The sequence below is a fragment of the Callospermophilus lateralis genome, chromosome 17, assembly GCF_048772815.1.
Source record: "Callospermophilus lateralis isolate mCalLat2 chromosome 17, mCalLat2.hap1, whole genome shotgun sequence".
Lineage (NCBI taxonomy): Eukaryota > Metazoa > Chordata > Mammalia > Rodentia > Sciuridae > Callospermophilus > Callospermophilus lateralis.
The window spans coordinates 50776255-50794500 of record NC_135321.1 but is presented as its reverse complement, the minus strand read 5'-3'; the positions used below and the strand labels follow the sequence as shown (position 1 = coordinate 50794500).

Sequence of the window (18246 nt, the reverse complement as noted above, 5' to 3'; positions counted from 1 at the left end):
CAGGGTAGAGTGGGGGAGAGCGAAGGGAGGAAGGATGGGAATGACAGTAGAATGAATTGGATATAACTTTCTTACGTTCCTATATGAATACACAACCAGTATAACTCATGTACAACCACAAAAATGGGAAGTTATACCCCATATATATATGTCAAAATAGATCTTACTGTCCTGTATAACTAAAAAGAATTAAAATAAACAAACAACAAAGTGAAGCCACCCCACTCAAGCTTGCCCTGTTCTGCATGAGGCCATTTCCCTTCCTGCCTCTCTACCATGTTGTGGTGCAGCCAAAGGAGCCCTCACCAGGTGCCAAATAGATGGTGTGGCCCGATCCTCAACTTCCAGCCTCCAAAACTGTGAGCTAAATAAAACTCTTTTCTTTATAAAATATCACACCTTGGGTTTTTGTTACAGCAATAGAAAAAAAAAATATACTGTCAAAATATTTTTCTCCTTCCAATTTTCCCAGAGTTCTTGCAGCTATGTGTGGTCATGCAAGTAGTCACTGTCAACGAAGTTTGAGGGAATGGTGCGGGTCACTTCTGGGCAAGTTTCTTTTCTTAAAACTTTAAATTCTGAAATAACTAAATATTCATAATAATTTGCCAATAAATACACAGGAAAATGGCTTGTACTCTTTAGTTACTCATCTACAGTGGTATCCTGCATAACTATAACACAACATTAAAATCTACATGTTAACACAGAATATATTTAGAGGTGTGTGGGGGGCAACTCATTTTATCACATGCATGACTGTGTAACTGCCAACCCAATTAAGACACAGAACTATCCTGTCACCCATGCTATCCTTTTACAATCACAACCTCCTGCTCCTTGCCCTAAATTTCAATATCAAATCTGCTCTTAATTTCTACATTTTTTTTAAGTTTCAGGAATGTCTATCCAATTGAATTGGACAGTTAAAAGTAATTTACTTAAAAAGTTCAGAATAAAAGCTATGCCAGATTAATTTTTTAATAAAATAAGCATCTAAAAACAAACTGAGAAGCACTTAGAGAGTTTAAGTATTTTTTAAAAATTCAGTACATTGAAAAAATTAAATAGAAATGACATATGTTAGAATTAACTTGAACTTCACTACTTAGTATACTAATAACTGAAATGTCATCAACTAAAAATTTCTCATGTATGATTAACATGAGAAACTTTACCATGATATACACCCTCCCCCTTTTCCATAGATTTGTTCTCAGTAGTTTCAGTTGCCTGAGGTCAACCGTGGTCCAAAAGTATTAAATGGAAAATTTCAGAAATTAACAATTCCTAAATTTTAAATAATTTTTAGCTGGACATGGTGCCATATGCCTATGATCCCAATTACTTGGGAGGTAAAGATAGAAAAATTACAAATTCAAGGCCAGCACGAGCAACTCAGCAAGATTCTATTGCAAAAACAACAAAAACCAACCCACACATGAATCAACTTTTATTTTTTAATTGAATACTGCTAAAATTGTTCATGTGAATCTCCTATTGTATCTAGTTTATAAACTAAACTTTATTTTAGGAATGTAAATACAAGAAAAAAACAGTATATATAGTAGTTGGTACTATGCATGGTTTCAGGTACCCACTGGGGATCTTGGTATGTGTCTTCAATAAATAAGGGGGGAATACTGGATTTATACCTTGCATCCAATAATTAATTCACTTTTCAACTAAATACTTTATTCATAAACTAAGAGAAAAATGTAAAGTTAATCAAAATATATAAAGAAAGTAAGCAAACCTGTTCGCTGCTGAGAACATTTGTTTTATCCATCATAAAACCAAACTGGATACAGTATGTCCCCACTTTGTTTGGAATTACTTTATCCCTAGATTGAAAAGGAAGTGGTAAGGTTTTTGACAATGTAAATAAAGGAGAAAGAAATTCAAAGCATCAACATTTCCTTTCACAAAAAGTTAATTAATAGTAATAAGATAATTACTAATATTATATTTGCCTTCATTTGTTCAACAAATATCATATATTAAGTTAAATCCCAGGTCCCCTTTACTTGTACATTCTTTCACAAAACAAAGGCTCTGGATATAATAAGAATGGAAATAGGAATACAGTAGCAAGCACACAAAATATGATAAAGTATATAGGTCAAGTGAATTTTGTTTCACTTCTACATTATAAATTTCCAAAGAATGGTTTTATATTTCAAAATTATGAGTCATCTTGCTGATCTTCTATGTTGCTTTATTTTCTATTCAAACAGTTGTCTAAATATCTGACAATATATCCAAGTTATTTACTGTAATTTGATTTCTTAACTAATGTTCCTACTAGGAACACAAACATAGTTATAATTTAACCCAATGAAAATATGAATGAATGAATGAATGAATTTAAAAATTAAACAAGACCTGCTTCCAACTGGTCTGTCATGATGAAAACAGCCATGTAAAAAATGTTTGTTGGAAGATGCTCCAGAGTTAACAAAGCATAAAGAGGACTCAGTATCATATAATAAGATAGGATAAAAACCCTGGTAGATAAGTTTCACATATAAAGCTGCTTTATTCCTGGGAGAGAATTCTAGGAACATAGGTAGACCTAAAGTAGACAGGCTTTCAAGGGAAATGCAAATTGACAGAGACAAATGTAAACCTTTCTCTGGGGAAAGATTATTATCCCAGGCATATATTATTTCCATACATATTAATAAATAAAAATGTCTGATACAATAGCAAAATAATAAAGAGGCAATAAATAGACTAAAATATCAATAGAACAAGAGAAAATAAAAAATGACCTATAGGAACTGTGCACTGACTATTACTACTCAGGTTGATAAAAGACAAGACTAAAATGCAGACAACTGGACCTTTAAAAAAAAATGTTAAATGTAAGCCAAGAATAGTTTTAAGTGCCTTGTAGTCCCAGATATTCAGGAGGCTGAGGTGAGACGAATGCTTGAGCACATGAGTTTGAGAACAGCCTGGGTAACAGCAAGACCTTGTCTCAAAAACAAACAAACAAACAAACAAAACCCCTTAAACGTAAGTATGAGAACAAAAAATGTCAAATAATTGAAAGATTATGTAACTCAAAAGATGGACTTAACAGCAAATGAAATCCTACTGCATATGGAATTAGTTACCTGAAGATAGTTCAAAGTCAATAGTATGAGAAGACAGAAAAGAATGGAAAATAGAGAAGACAGTAACAGAGCACACTGTGAAAAAGGCTAACAAACTTACAGAAGAAACACCTGATGAGATAGTGATTGACAATTGTTCAAAACTAAAGACAATACAACCAAATCCAAGAGACTAGTATACATGCTCAAAAGAACTCCAACGAAAATCAAGTCAGGAGAGATTTTTATGTGTGTGTACAACACACAAAGCAGGAAGAAAGGAGGTAATAAGTGGAAGAAGAAGGAGGTGGGGCTTCCATGACAATGGCATTACTTCTTGACTTTAGTAAAGGGTGTACATTCACTTTGGGCAAAATCACAATGCTGCATATATCCTGCTTTTTGTATTTCTTGGGTACTGTATCTCACTTTCAAAAAGATTAAAAAATTAAACAAGATTATATGTACAACCCCAAACACAGTTTGGGTTAGGAACACAGACGCATTAGGAACCTAAATATTATTTTCATTTATTCAAACACAATTAATATATGTAAGCATATATTAAACAATGATAGAATGTGATAATTTTTAATAAGGTAAAATTCATAGAACATAAAATTAACAATTTTAAGATGTATCATTCATTGATAGTACATGCACACTGTTATGTAAGTAACCACCTCTACTTAGTTCCAAAACATGATTATTTTTAAGATTTATTAAAATGGATGGAGGGCTGGGGTTGTAGGTCAGTTATAAGAGTGTTTGCCTCACATGTGTGAGGCATTGGGTTCAATTCTCAGTACTGTATATAAATAAATGAATATAATACAGGTCCATCAATAATTTTAAAAAATTGAAAAGTAAATAAATAAAATGGACTTCTGAAACAGAGAGTCTCGAAATAAAATTTTCCTCTCTAAAAAAACAAAAAAATAAAAAGATTAAAAGGTTTCTTCAAACTGATGCTCTGGGTTGCTAAAATAAGACCTAACAAAACTACATATTTTGGAATACCATAAAATAGCCCAATTCTTGCATGTTAATAGACTTCATATAACAATTTAACAGATTGAAAAGATAGCAGTATGCCCCTTTTAGAATGTCTAAATCAGCTTCTATAATAATTTGGGCATATTTAAAAGACTGAAGGCAATGTTGGTCCAAGGACAGAGGCTGGTCTGAACATTCTGCTATTGGTCTGTCATAGAAAATTATATAACTTGAATGTTCACAATCATTGATAGCCACATTGACATTGCCTTGACAAGCATACATTCAGTGGACATTTTTTATTTTAAACAAAAAGTATCACCGATTGAGAATTTTTAGAAATCTAAACCTGGTCCTTTATCAGTATGAAAAGGCACTGAACAAACATAATAATCATTTTTTACTCCATTGACATTAATGTAAAGAACTTACAAAGAAACCTTGTGAGGGAGGGGAAAGAAAAAAGAAATCTTAGACATAGTCCTTTCAAAACATTTTTCAAATTTTAGAATGGTGGTCCAGAATGAAGGAGCAACAGATCAAAGTCACATAAACAGTAGAAGCCAGTTCAATCTTACTTCATAAAATCTTAGAATAAAAATTTCCTATATAATAAAAAACCATACCTTGATAATATAAAGGAAGTCTCATGACTTTCAAAGTTTCTAATACTGATATGGACCATCACAAAAATCTTTCCCCAAACCATATTACAAAAGTCTATTAAAAACAAAACAAAACACATCTTCCCCCGCCCCCCAAAAAACCCTACCCAATAACAAAATCATAAATTACTTTCCTTAGATAAGCAGGCAAATGTCTCTAAGGGAGAATTACTTTTGTAATAAGTCAGGCATGAAAATGATTTTAAAAATACCTGAAATAGAAGCAACCATCTTCCTTGTCATTGTCTTTTATTTTATTACAACTAAATGTTTCTGCCTAGAAAGGAGAGTAGGAGAAAAGGGGAAAAAATAAAGTCAATTCAGAATGAAAACTTACACACACATGTATCTTTATAAAATATGCAAGACAATGAAAAAATTCACAAAGAAACATCCATTAAAATGTATATAGCAGGGGCTGGGGTTATGGTTCAGTGGTAGAGCACTCACCTAGCATGTGTGATGCACTGGGTTCAATCCTTAGCACCACATAAAAATCAAATAAATATACTGTGTCTACCTACAACTAATAATATATATATTTTTTAAAGGTATATAATAGATCTCTATACTGATGACAACATTTTAAAGTACTAGCAGTTTCACTGTCTTACTGGTATAAATTGAATGAGTGAAGATCATGGTTGCTGAAACCATGGTAAATTTTGGGACTATCAAACAAGCTAGTTTCTAAAAAAGATAATGTGATAAACCGTAAATGCGGAAGTGGATTATGAAAATGGGACATTCTGACAAATTTTAAAATTTAGTTTCCAATTTGATATTTAACTCAAATTTTTACTATCCACTATGGAAGCCAATAGCTGTATGGAGCTTAATTATTAAGCATTCAATATATAGCTGGTCTGAATTGATAAGGTTTAAGATAAAAAGAATGTAAAATCTCATTAATAAATTTAAAAATACTGAATACATGCTTAAATGGTAATTATTCATACTTTTGATATTTTATGATTAAAAACAATTTAAATTAATTTTACTTATTTCTTTTTACCTTTTTAATGTAGTTACTAGAAGATTTAAATGCCACCTATGATATTTATACTGAACAGCAATGTTCTACACCCTCAAGCTCTTCTCCCTATGTTTATCTGCCTTATAGTTTATCAATATCTCTTTGCTCTCTCATTTTCTATGTTAACCCTTGGTGATATTTAATGGCTTTTTCTATTTTACAAAATAGTGTAAAATATCTTAACATGATAAAAAAAATCACAATGTAAGCTACTGTATTTCAATAGCATCAACAAGCTACGTGCAATGGTGTGCATCTATAATTCCAGCTATCTGGAAGGCTGAGGCAGGACTGGATGTTTAAGAAAGATCAGCCCTGACAACATAGTGAGAGCCCATTAAAACAAACAAAAAACCCCCCAATATCTTCAACACTTAACTTTGAAACATATACTGATGCATATTTTTTTAATCCCAAGTAATAGAGTATATTAATTCTCAATTCTCAAATATAGACATGTTGCATTTTACACTAGATTTAATTATAACTTAAATGTAAGGGCTATTTTTAACTTTTAAAAATGGTTCCCATTACTCACATTTGCTGGTGGTCGGTTCATACTGCTTACCAGCTTCCACATTTTCATGGAAATACGTGCTGGGTTGATATTTTTAATGATACTGTCATCTTCAGAAATAACACTAACCATAAAATCTGCCATGATAAACATAAACATGTATTTTACTAACTAACTGTAACAGAAAAAAACTCTAGTGCTAAATCTGAACATCAAGTTCTCCTCTAGAAATCTAAGAAATATCTTTGCTCCTAATAAGCCCTTCACTGATTTTTAGTCCACCATGCTATAAATTCTAGCATGCAAGACCAAAATGGCCAACTTGTGTATACTCAGCAATTTAGAACTAGGTCAGTTGGCCAGGTGTGTTGGCACACACCTATAATCCCAGAGGCTGAGACAGGAGGGTGGCAAGTTCAAAGCCAGCTTCCTCAAAAAAGTGAGGTACACTAAGCAACTCAGTGAGACCTTGTCTCTACATCAGTACAAAATAGGGCTGGAGATGTGGCTCAGTGGTTTGAGTACCCCTGAGTTCAACCCCCATACTCAGCCCCCCAAAAAAGAATTAGGTCAGTTAGTCAAAACATATGCTTTATGTATTCCAAGAACAGAATGTTTACTTTATATGACTTTTATAATAGCTAAAGTTTTATTATATATAATAGTCTCATTATATTTACAATTTGTAATTTATTTGGCACCTATTAGAGTTTTTAATTATAAGAAACCAGCTTTATTCCCCCCAAAGAGATTTAACACAATCTATAAAGCTGTTATAAAAGGCAATGTATATAACATATGCAATTTATTAAAATTATTGTTAAAACATTAAAAATCTAAACTTTTTGGTATGCTTCTCTTTTAGTGCTTATAACTATGTTCAGGCACTTATCCCTTCAATAAGAGGAGTTTTCCAGAAAATTACCTGTATAAAACAAATACTAATTTCCTTTGGACTTAGCAAGAGCTACACTATGTTAAAAATTTCTGCTTACCCACTGTATTCATTGAATACTTTAATATTAATGACTGTAACTAGAAGCCCAACATAGTAAACATTTGTTGTTTTGAAATATCTTAAATCTTGATGAGATGCTATTTCCACCCAAATTAAGTTAAGTGGCTGATTCTGGTTCTGATGGGTATAACATCACAACATATTTAATGAAACAGAGCTCCATAGTTCTCACCATTTACTTCTTATTTTTTTAATAGAATTTCATAACTCAGTGTACAAACATCAACTGAATTGCTTGTCTCTGGTTACCAGTTTATATATGAACCTTCAGCTCACTATTAAAGGACACGGGACAAAGAGATAAGAGTAGGCATAGCAAAAGTGGTAAGTATTTCGCCATTTAAAAGGCAATGACATGCATTATTTTTAATCATGCTGAGGACCAAACATAAATAATTTATCCCACTGATGTTATTACAAGGCAAATTATAGTTACAGTTTTATTTAAATACTGTCAAATGCTCACCAGTGAAAACACCCCCTGCTAAAAAGCAAGCATCTTTGTCATATTTAACATTGAGACGAATGGGTTTCTCAGGGTCTGGAAGAATCATTAACTTAATTATAGGTCCTTCTATAGTACTCTTGTTATAGACAGCTTTAACCTGCATAATATGTTCTCCCCTAAAAACAAAAACAAAAAAAATTAAGGGGGCAGGGAAGGATAAAAATTCAAATTACATTAGTTATGACCTAAAAATCTGAAGACAATTTATGCAAAGTTTTAACTCTTTTAGGGAATCTGTTTCTACTCAGTTCCACTTCCTGTCTTAACACTAAAAAAAAGGATGGTTATTATTCTTAACCTCAGCAAGTAATAAGAAAAATCATGATCGAAGATGGCAAATTAGAGTTACCCTTTATTTACTTGCTTCTCCATGAGACAGAATCAAAACCACTGAGAGCATCTGTTTACTGAGGTAGGTGACTGTGGATAGTAGTCAAGAAATGTGGAGAAACCCAGAGACTTTGGATAGATGAACAGAGGTAAGATAGAATACCCTAGAGCATGCTCCTTGGCAGCAAGTGGGGTAGAAGTAATGAGGTAGAGTTCAAGTGAGCAGCACTAGTACAGAATTTGGCACTGTGCAGAAAACTCCATTTTGAACAAAGAGAAAACCCAGAATTGTCATAGCAATCTGGCTCTGGAAAAGTTCCCTGCACTTTGTAGCAGATACAGTGCTATAACAGGGAGCCATCTTGAGTAGGTCTTGTCTGAGTCTGCCTCTCTGCAAGTGTAAGGCCTCTATATTTTACTGTCTCCTTGGAGCCCACAGCAACATTACTGAAGAGCAATATTACCTCACTGACCCAGTGGGTATCTGCTTTGAAATTCAGTTTAGACTCAGAGCAAAGCCACTGAAATAACACCTGAGAACTCTACAGTGGTGGGAAACAGATCTGTGATGCTAAAGGGAAGTTTAAGGAAACCAAGATAATTTCCCATTTAAGACTAGCAGCTTGGAATGCCAAAAAAAAAAAACCAGTGTAGTGTGATTGTGCATGGGAGTTGTCTCAGAACCCAAGAGTCATGGGTACTGGATCGTGTGGGACTCATCATTGCCCCCCTGCCCCAACCTGGACTATTATAGGACCACAGCGTCTCTCTGCCCTCCAAGTGGACTGAAAAAAGTGCCAGGGATCCTGACATGCTGCAGTATTTAAATCAGGCCTGTCCTTGAAGTGCACAGAGCGAATAGCTATGGAGCATATCATTGTTGGAGGAGTTCTGCAGTTCTCAAGTTTGTACAGATGTGCAGGGAAGCTGAGATGTATTTCAACTAGTTCCAGCCACAAACCAGTCCAGCTGGTCACCTAGAAACAACACAACCAAAAGAAGGGGATAAGACCCTTTCAGGCTTTGCTTTCTCCAAAGGGCTCATAGCCTAAGACGAAGGAAAGAAGCTCTGAAAATCAGCAAAGATTGTGATTATCTACTCTTGTATGCACAATTGATCACTTTAGCAAAGAGAAAATTTTTATTTTTTAAGACTTTTTTTGGTTATCATTGCATTGTGTGTATGTGTATTCTCTCTTCTCATTTTAATATTTTTTCCTTTCATTTTTCTCATTTAAAAAAATCATTTTTACTTTACAAATACTTCAATTTTTTATCCTTTTAAATTCTTCTTTCAAGGCTGTGGCTGTGGCTCAGTGGTAAAGCACTTGCCTAGCATATGTGAGGCACTGGGTTCAATCCTTAGCACCGCGTAAGAATAAATAAAATAAAGGCATTCTGTCCATACACTACTACAAAAAAAAATTTAATAATTCTTCTTTCCTTTTCCACTTCTTAAAATTAATTTTATCTATTTTTTTAATTTTTAAGCTGTATATAGACACAATACCTTTAGTTATTTTTATGCAGTGCTGAGAATCAAACCCAGTGCCTCACACATATTAGGCAAGTGCTCTACCACTGAGCTACACCCCCAGGCCTAATTTCATCTTCATTATTATTTTAACTGTTGTTTATTCTATCTTATCTTTTCTACTTTCTTTTCTGTTGTTGGTGCTGTGGTTGTGGTTACTGAGTTTTTAAACTTTATTTCTTTATCTAGTTTGCTTTTATTTAGCTGATGTTATTGCCTTCTTTTTTCTATGTCATGTTGGGGATAAAGCCTCATACTTCAAGCATGTTGGGTGGATGTTCTGCCACTGAGCTACCTTCCTAGCCCGAGTGAGAGATGTAGCACTTTACTACACACATGACCCAGTCCTGTGGCAGGTACTTCAACTTAAAGAATAGGGGAGATAAAAATCTCCACCTGATGACCGAGCATAAAGGAGGCAAAACAAAGTGGGGACCTGAAGTCCTGTTTCTATATATTCACCCTCTTAGGAAAAGCAGAGAGAAATAACACAAAGGTGTAGATATACCACTTGAGAACACTTTGGTCACTACCTCTAAATCTTCTGTGCAGTTGTAGTCACTCCCAGTTTCCCCACCAAAGCCTCCTCTCCCTGGCCATAGGCAACCATCTTTTGTCTCTGTAGATTTGCCTATTCTAGACATTTCATTAAAAAAAAAATGGAATAAAAAAAGGTTGTGGACATGGCACCTATGAGGGACCTTGGCATAGATTGCTTATATAACCTATCAGACCATATGCTTCCAACAAGATCAAAGGAATAACCACAGAGGTTGCATTGCATATATTCAGCTATCCATATCACTCCTGCCTATCAGAGGATGCCATTCTTGCAAGACCTATAGGGAAAGCATGGCCTCAGGCTCTTACAGTGTCAAAATCCGCAGATCATAGCTAAAGAAGTCACAGGAAAACAGCTCTATGAAGGTCAATTGGAATTAAACTCAACACTACACAACAAACAGATATCCCAGAAGTGCATCATCAAGAGTAGGCTGGCCATTAAGAAAGCATAAAAATATGATGTGCCCCTCAAATTCCTAATTTTCTGGCAACTGACTAAAGATACTGAGTGAATAAAGTGCTGGAGAAAAAATTCAAAAGCATGATTTAAAAATGATCAATGAAATTAAAGAGAATACAAACATACTGTTAAATGAATTAAGAAAGACTATTTAGGATATGAAAGAGCAATTCAATGAAGAGAATTTTTTTTGAAAACGAACAGAACCTTGGAAATAAAAAGCTAATTAAAAAAAGAATATCACAGATTAAAATTATTATTATTCAGACAGTAATAAAGAAAAAATAAGAAAAAACAGAACATACATATCCATGGGACACACCACTACAAGATCACATATATGTATAATTGGAATAAACAAGGAATTGAGTTAGAGAAAAAGGCAAAGAAAACCTATTCAGTGAAATAGTAGCAGAAAATTTCTCAAATATTTGGAAAGATATGGATATCCAGGTAAAGGAGGCATTTAGAACTCCAAACAAACATGACCAACAAAGGAACTTTCCAGGGCAAATTATAGTTAATCCACCAAAATACAGAAAAATGAAAGAAAATAAGTCCAACATAGCTTACTATATACCCAGCAAAGCTATCCTTTAAAATCAAAGGAAAATGAAGACCTTTCAAGATAAGCATAAATTAAGTGAATTTATGATTACTAAAACCCAACATATATAGAATACATTTCATATCTGGTGCAATCACTCTGAAAAACAGTATGGAGATTCCTCAGAAAACTTGGAATGCAACCACCATTTGACCCAGTCATCCCATTTCTCAGCTAATACCCAAAGAATCTAAAATCAGCATACTATAGTGACATAGCCACATGATGTTTATAGCAGCTCAATTCACCATAGTTGAGCTATGAAACCAACCTAGATGCCCTTATATATATATACAATGGAATATTACTCAGCTATGAAGAAGAATGAAATTATGGCATTTGACAGTAAATGGGTGGAACTGTAGAGGGATAATGCTGAGTGAAATAAGCCAGTTTTCCCAAACCAAAGGTCAAATGTTCTCTCTGATATGTGGATGAAACCTGTAACAAAGGAGGGTAGGGAGGGGAAGTATAGAAGTTCAATGGATTAGACAAAGGGGAATGAAAGGAAGGGAGGAAGGATAGGAACAGGAAAGACAGAATGAATCAGACATAATTTCCTATGCTCATATATGAAACTCCACATCAACCACAAGAATGGGATCAAAATTGTAATGGTTTGCACTCCATGTAAGTACAATGTATCAAAATATGCCCTACTGTCATGTATATCTGAAAACAACAAATAAAAATACATACTTATTTATGCTCAAAAAAGGAAGCAAGTTTAATACAATCACAAGAGCATAAGAACGAATAAACCTCATTAGAAAAATAGATAGATAGAAATAAGCAATTAAAAAAGTCTCAGATGGTTCAGTAAACCATCAAACCTCTTGAAAGGAAAAAATGAACACAGAATATTCAAAACAACCAGAAGAAAAATAACAAAATCACTACAACTGGCAGAGGGGCCCAGTGGACGCCTGCACGGTAGGCAGACCACCCCAACTGGAGGAGGGGCCCAGCCACCCAACCGTGCGGTCACCGGACAGAGCTCTGGACAAACATAAGGTCTCCCCAACACCCCCCACATCATCAAACACCTTATGAGAAAAACTGATGTAACTCATCTTGGAAAATCCCACCAACCCTTAAAACCCATCAACCGGTGGGCGTGGCTACCAGCTCGGTTCTGCAGCGGATCAGGCACCTGGTTTACATCTTAGAGAATAAGAGTACAGAGGCCACAGGTGGAAGCTCAAGTCCTCTCACACTGACTACCAGCACCACCCTGAACGCAGAGACTCAAGCTAGGAATAGATAATGCCACTTACTGAAAGAAAAGAAAACAGAGTTCTGAGAGACATTTTTTTTTCTTTCTCTTCTCTCTCTTTTCATCCATTCATCCAGTCTCTTCTACCCTTCTCCCTCTGGTCCTCACAACCTCAACAGAGGTGAAACCAAGAATTGTGCATGGAAAAGGTCTTTAACTACTGAATCAAAAGAATAATATAATATAGAGGAATTGCATATGCCCCACCTCCCTCCCCACCTCTTATTTCTTTTCGTTTTTCTCTTATTTTCTTTTTCCCGCTCTCTTTTTTCTCTTTCTTTCCTTGTTATTTGTTTTGCTCCTTCTTATTCCCTCTATCCCACTTGCAACCGCCTAAATTTTACTATTTATAAGTAGGGTAATCTTGTAAATACAGATAGGAGTTTGAATCTATACTTTCTTCCATAAATTACCCATCTATTGGTTAGAGCTCTCCAAAGTTACTAAGTTAGATTAACCCCATACCCTCACTCCTTTCCCCCTAAACATAACATCCTACACCTGAAATTCAGTTTTCTTCATGCTACCAGAAACGGTATGCCTTTCATAAAACTAATGACTATATTTGTAAATGATAATTGAAACCAACATTTGTAGATATTGAGTCTAGCTATAAATGTAGTAATAAGGAAAACATGTGCTTAGATGATGTACTATTGATATTGGGAACTGTTAACATTGTCTTTCTCCACAAAAGGGAGACTTTGGAACTATACAAGAGCAATATAAATATATAGGGGGGAAATCAATAACGCAATAGTTTCACAAAGCAGAAAGAAATGTGAGCAGTATGAAAAGACAAGGAAAGAAAGGACCACAAGCAATGCAGGTCAACTCAACTCAACTTTAGAAGAGGTAATATCTGCAGCAGATGGAATGTCACATAAAGAATTCAGGATATACATGCTTCAGATGATCTGGAGTCTTAAGGAAGACATTAGACAGCAAATCAATGAAAGATCACTTTGACAATGGATTACATAAACAAATCCAAGAAGTAAAAGATCAACTATACAGGGAGATAGAGGTTATAAAAAAAAAAAAAAAAAAAAAAAAAACAAACAAACAGAAATCCTGGAAATGCAGGAATCAATAAACCAAATTAAAAACTCAAATGAAACTATTACCAGCAGAGTAGAACACTTAGAAGATAGAACATCAGACAATGAGGACAAAGTATTTCAACTTGAAAAGAACAAAGACAGCTCATCGAGAATGTTAAGAAACCATGAGCAGAACATCCAAGAAATATGGAATAGCATAAAGAGACCAAACTTAAGAGTTATTGGGATACAGGAAGGTATAGAGGTCCAAACCAAAGGAATGAGCAATCTGTTCAATGAAATAATATGAAAAAACTTCCCAAACTTGAAGAATGAAACAGAATTCCAAATCCTAGAAGCCTACAGGACGCCGAATGTGCAAAATCATAAGAGATCCACACCAAGACACATTATAATGAAGATGCCCAACATACAGAATAAGGAGAGAATTTAAAAAGCTACAAGAGAAAGGAAGCAGATTACATTTAGGGGTAAACCAATCAGGATAACAGCTGATCTTTCAACACAGACTCTGAAAGCTAGAAGATCCTGGAACAACATATTTCAAATGCTGAAAGAAAATGGATTCCAACCAAGAATCGTGTATCCAGCAAAATTAAGCGTCAGGATGGAAGATGAAATTAAAAACTTCCACGATAAACAAAACTTAAAAGAATTTGCAGCTAGAAAATCAGCTCTTCAAAACATCCTTGGCAAAACATTACAGGAAGAGGAAATGAAAAATAACAATGAAAACCAACAGCAGGAGGTAGTACAGTAAAGGAAAAAATAATCAAAGAGGAAAACAAATCATGTTAAGTAACATAAATAAACAAATATGGCTGGAAGTACAAACCATATCTCAATAGTAACCTTAAATGTTAACGACTTAAACTCACCAATCAAGAGACACAAGGCTAATAGAATGGATCAAAAAAAAAAAAAAAAAAAAAAAAAAAGATCCAACAATATGCTGCCTACAGGAGACGCCTTTGATAGGAAAAGACATACATAGACTGAAGGTGAAAGGTTGGGAAAAATCATATCACTCATATGGACCTCGGAAGCAAGCAGGAGAGTCCATACTCATATCAAATAAAATAGAATTCAAGCCAAAGTTAATCAAAAGGGATAAAGAAGGACACTACATACTGCTCAAGGAAACCATACACCAACAAGACATAACAATCATAAATATATATGCCCCAAACAATGGTGCAGCTATGTTCATCAAACAAACTCTTCTCAAGTTCAAGAGTCAAATAGACCACAATACAATAATTATGGGAGACTTCAACACACCTCTCTCACCACTAGACAGATCTTCCAAACAAAAGTTGAATAAAGAAACTATAGAACTCAATAATACAATTAATAACCTAGACTTAATTGACATATATAGAATATACCACCCAACATCAAGCGGTTACACTTTTTTCTCAGCAGCACATGGATCCTTCTCAAAAATAGACCATATATTATGTCACAGAGCAAACTCTTAGAAATTATAAAGGAGTAGAGATAATACCATGACTCCTATCTGATCATAATGGAATGAAACTGGAAATCAACGATAAAAAAAGGAAGGAAAAATCCTATACCACTTGGAGAATGAATAATATGTTACTGGATGATCAATGGGTTACAGAAGACATCAAGGAGGAAATTAAAAAATTCTTAGAGATAAATGAAAACACAGACACGACATATCAGAATCTATGGGACACAATGAAAGTAGTTCTAAGAGGAAAATTCATTGCTTGGAGTTTATTCCTTAAAAAAAGAAAAAAAACCAACAAATAAATTATCTCACACTTAATCTCAAAACCCTAGGAAAAGAAGAGCAAAACAACAGCAAAAGTAGTAGAAGGCAAGAAATAATTAAAATCAGAACTGAAATCAATGAAATTGAAACAAAAGAAACAATTGAAAAAGTTGACAAAACTAAAAGTTGGTTCTTTGAAAAAATAAATAAGATTGACAGACCCTTAGCCATGCTAACAAAGAGAAGAAGAAGAGAGAGAACCCAAATTACTAGCATAAGGGATGAAAAAGGCAATATCACACCAGAAATACAGAAGATAGTTAGAAATTATTTTGAATCCTTATACTCCAATAAAATAGAAGACAGTGAAGGCATCGATAAATTTCTTAAGTCATATGATCTGCCCAGATTGAGTCAGGAGGATACACACAATCTAAACAGACCAAGATCAATTGAGGAAATAGAACAAGCCATCAAAAAACTACCAACTAAGAAAAGCCCAGGACTGCATGGGTATACAGCAGAGTTTTACAAAACCTTTAAAGAAGAACTAATACCAATACTTTTCAAGCTATTTCAGGATATAGAAAAAGAGGGAGAACTTCCAAATTCATTCTACAAGGTCAACATCACTCTGATTCCTAAACCAGACAAAGACACTTCAAAGAAAGAAAACTCTGTACAGACCAATATCTCTAATGAACATAGATGCAAAAATCCTCAATAAAATTCTGGCAAAGCAGATACAGAAACATATCAAAAAGATCGTGCATCATAATCAAGTAGGATTCATCCCTGGGATGCAAGGCTGGTTCAATACACGGAAATCAATAAATGTTATTCACCACATCAATAGACTTAAAGATAAGAACCATATGATCATCTCGATAGATGCAGAAAAAGCATTCAACAAAGTACAGCATCCTTTTATGTTCAAAACACTAGAAAAACTAGGGATAACAGAAACATACCTCAATATTGTAAAAGCTATCTATGCTAAGCCTCAGGCTAGCATCATTCTGAATGGAGAAAAATTGAAGGCATTTCCTCTAAAATCTGGAACAAGACAGGGATGCCCTCTCTTCACCACTCCTGTTCAACATAGTTCTCGAAACACTGGCCAAAGCAATTAGACAGACAAAAGAAATTAAAGGCATAAAGATAGGAAAAGAAGAACTTAAATTATCACTATTTGCAGATGACATGATCCTATACCTAGCAGACCCAAAAAAGCAGACCCAAGAAACTTCTAGAGCTAGTAAATGAATTCAGCAAAGTGGCAGGATATAAAATCAACACAAATAAATCAAAGGCATTCCTGTATATCAGTGACAAATCCTCTGAAATGGTAGAGAGAACAACCACCCCATTCACAATATCCTCAAAAAAAAAATAAAATACTTGGAAATCAACCTAACAAAAGAGGTGAAAGGACTATACAATGAAAACTACAGAACCCTAAACAGAGAAATAAAAGAAGACCTTAGAAGGTGGAAAGACATACCTTGTTCATGGATTGGCAGAACTAATATCATTAAAATGGCCATATTACCAAAAGTACTCTATAGGTTTAATGCAATGCCAATCAAAATCCCAACGGCATTCCTCGCAGAAATAGAAAAAGCAATCATGAAATTCATCTGGAAAAAGACCCAGAATAGCAAAAGCAATTCTAAACAGGAAGAGTGAAACTGGTGGTATAGCAATACCAGATTTTAAACTATACTACAGAGCAGTAGTAACAAAAACAGCATAGTACTGGTACCAAAACAGGCAGGTAGACCAATGGTACAGAATAGAGGATACAGAGAACAATCCACAAAATTACAACTACCTTATATTAGACAAAAGTGCCAAAAGCATGCAATGGAGGAAGGATAGCATCTTCAACAAATGGTGCTGGGAGAACTGGAAATCCATATGCAACAAAATGAAATTGAATCCCTTTTTCTCACCTTGCACAAAAGTAACTCAAAATGGATCAAGGAGCTAGGAATCAAACCAGAAACTTTGTGTCTAATAGAAGAAAAAGTTGGCCCTAATCTCTATCTAGTGGATTCGGGCTCCAAAATCCTTAATAGGACACTTATAGCACAAGAGTTAAAATCAAGAATCAACAAATGGGACATACTCAAACTAAAAACTTTTTTCTCATCAAGAGAAACAATAAGAGAGGTAAATAGGGAGCCTACATCCTGGGAAAAAATATTTACCCCTCACACTTCAGATAGAGCTCTAATCTCCAGAGTATACAAAGAACTCAAAAAATTAAACAACAAGAAAACAAATAACCCAATCAACAAATGGGCCAAGGATCTGAACAGACACTTCTCAGAGGAGGACATACAATCAATCAACAAATACACGAAAAAATGCTCACCATCTCTAGCAATCAGAGAAATGCAAATTAAAACCACTCTAAGATACCATCTCATTCCAGTAAGAATGGCAGCCATTATGAAGTCAAACAATAACAAGTGCTGGCGAGGATGTGGGGAAAAGGGTACACTTGTACATTGCTGGTGGGACTGCAAATTGGTTCAGCCAATTTGGAAAGCAGTACGGAGATTCCTTGGAAAGCTGGGAATGGAACCACCATTAGACCTATTCCCCTTCTCGGACTATTCCCAAAAGACCTAAAAAGAGTACCCAACAGGGACACAGCTACATCAATTTTCATAGCAGCACAATTCACAATAGCTAGACTGTGGAACCAAACCAGATGCCCTTCAATAGATGAATGGATAAAAAAAATGTGGCATTTATACACAATGGAATATTATTCGGCACTAAAAAACAACAAAATCACGGCATTTGCAGGGAAAT

The 18246-nt window shown here is 34.6% G+C and overlaps 1 protein-coding gene across 1 annotated transcript in view; it reads right to left on the bottom strand.

The window, feature by feature from the left end:
* The window catches only part of Smchd1 (structural maintenance of chromosomes flexible hinge domain containing 1), a 149632-nt gene that overhangs the window by 32495 nt on the left and 98891 nt on the right, over positions 1–18246 (bottom strand). The window contains exons 32-35 of the mRNA XM_076836989.1: positions 7800–7957; positions 6337–6452; positions 4975–5039; positions 1757–1844 (exon numbers count right to left, since the gene is read on the bottom strand). Of these exons, the coding sequence (XP_076693104.1) occupies positions 1757–1844; positions 4975–5039; positions 6337–6452; positions 7800–7957 (427 nt within the window). The remainder of the gene's footprint in view (positions 1–1756; positions 1845–4974; positions 5040–6336; positions 6453–7799; positions 7958–18246) is intronic.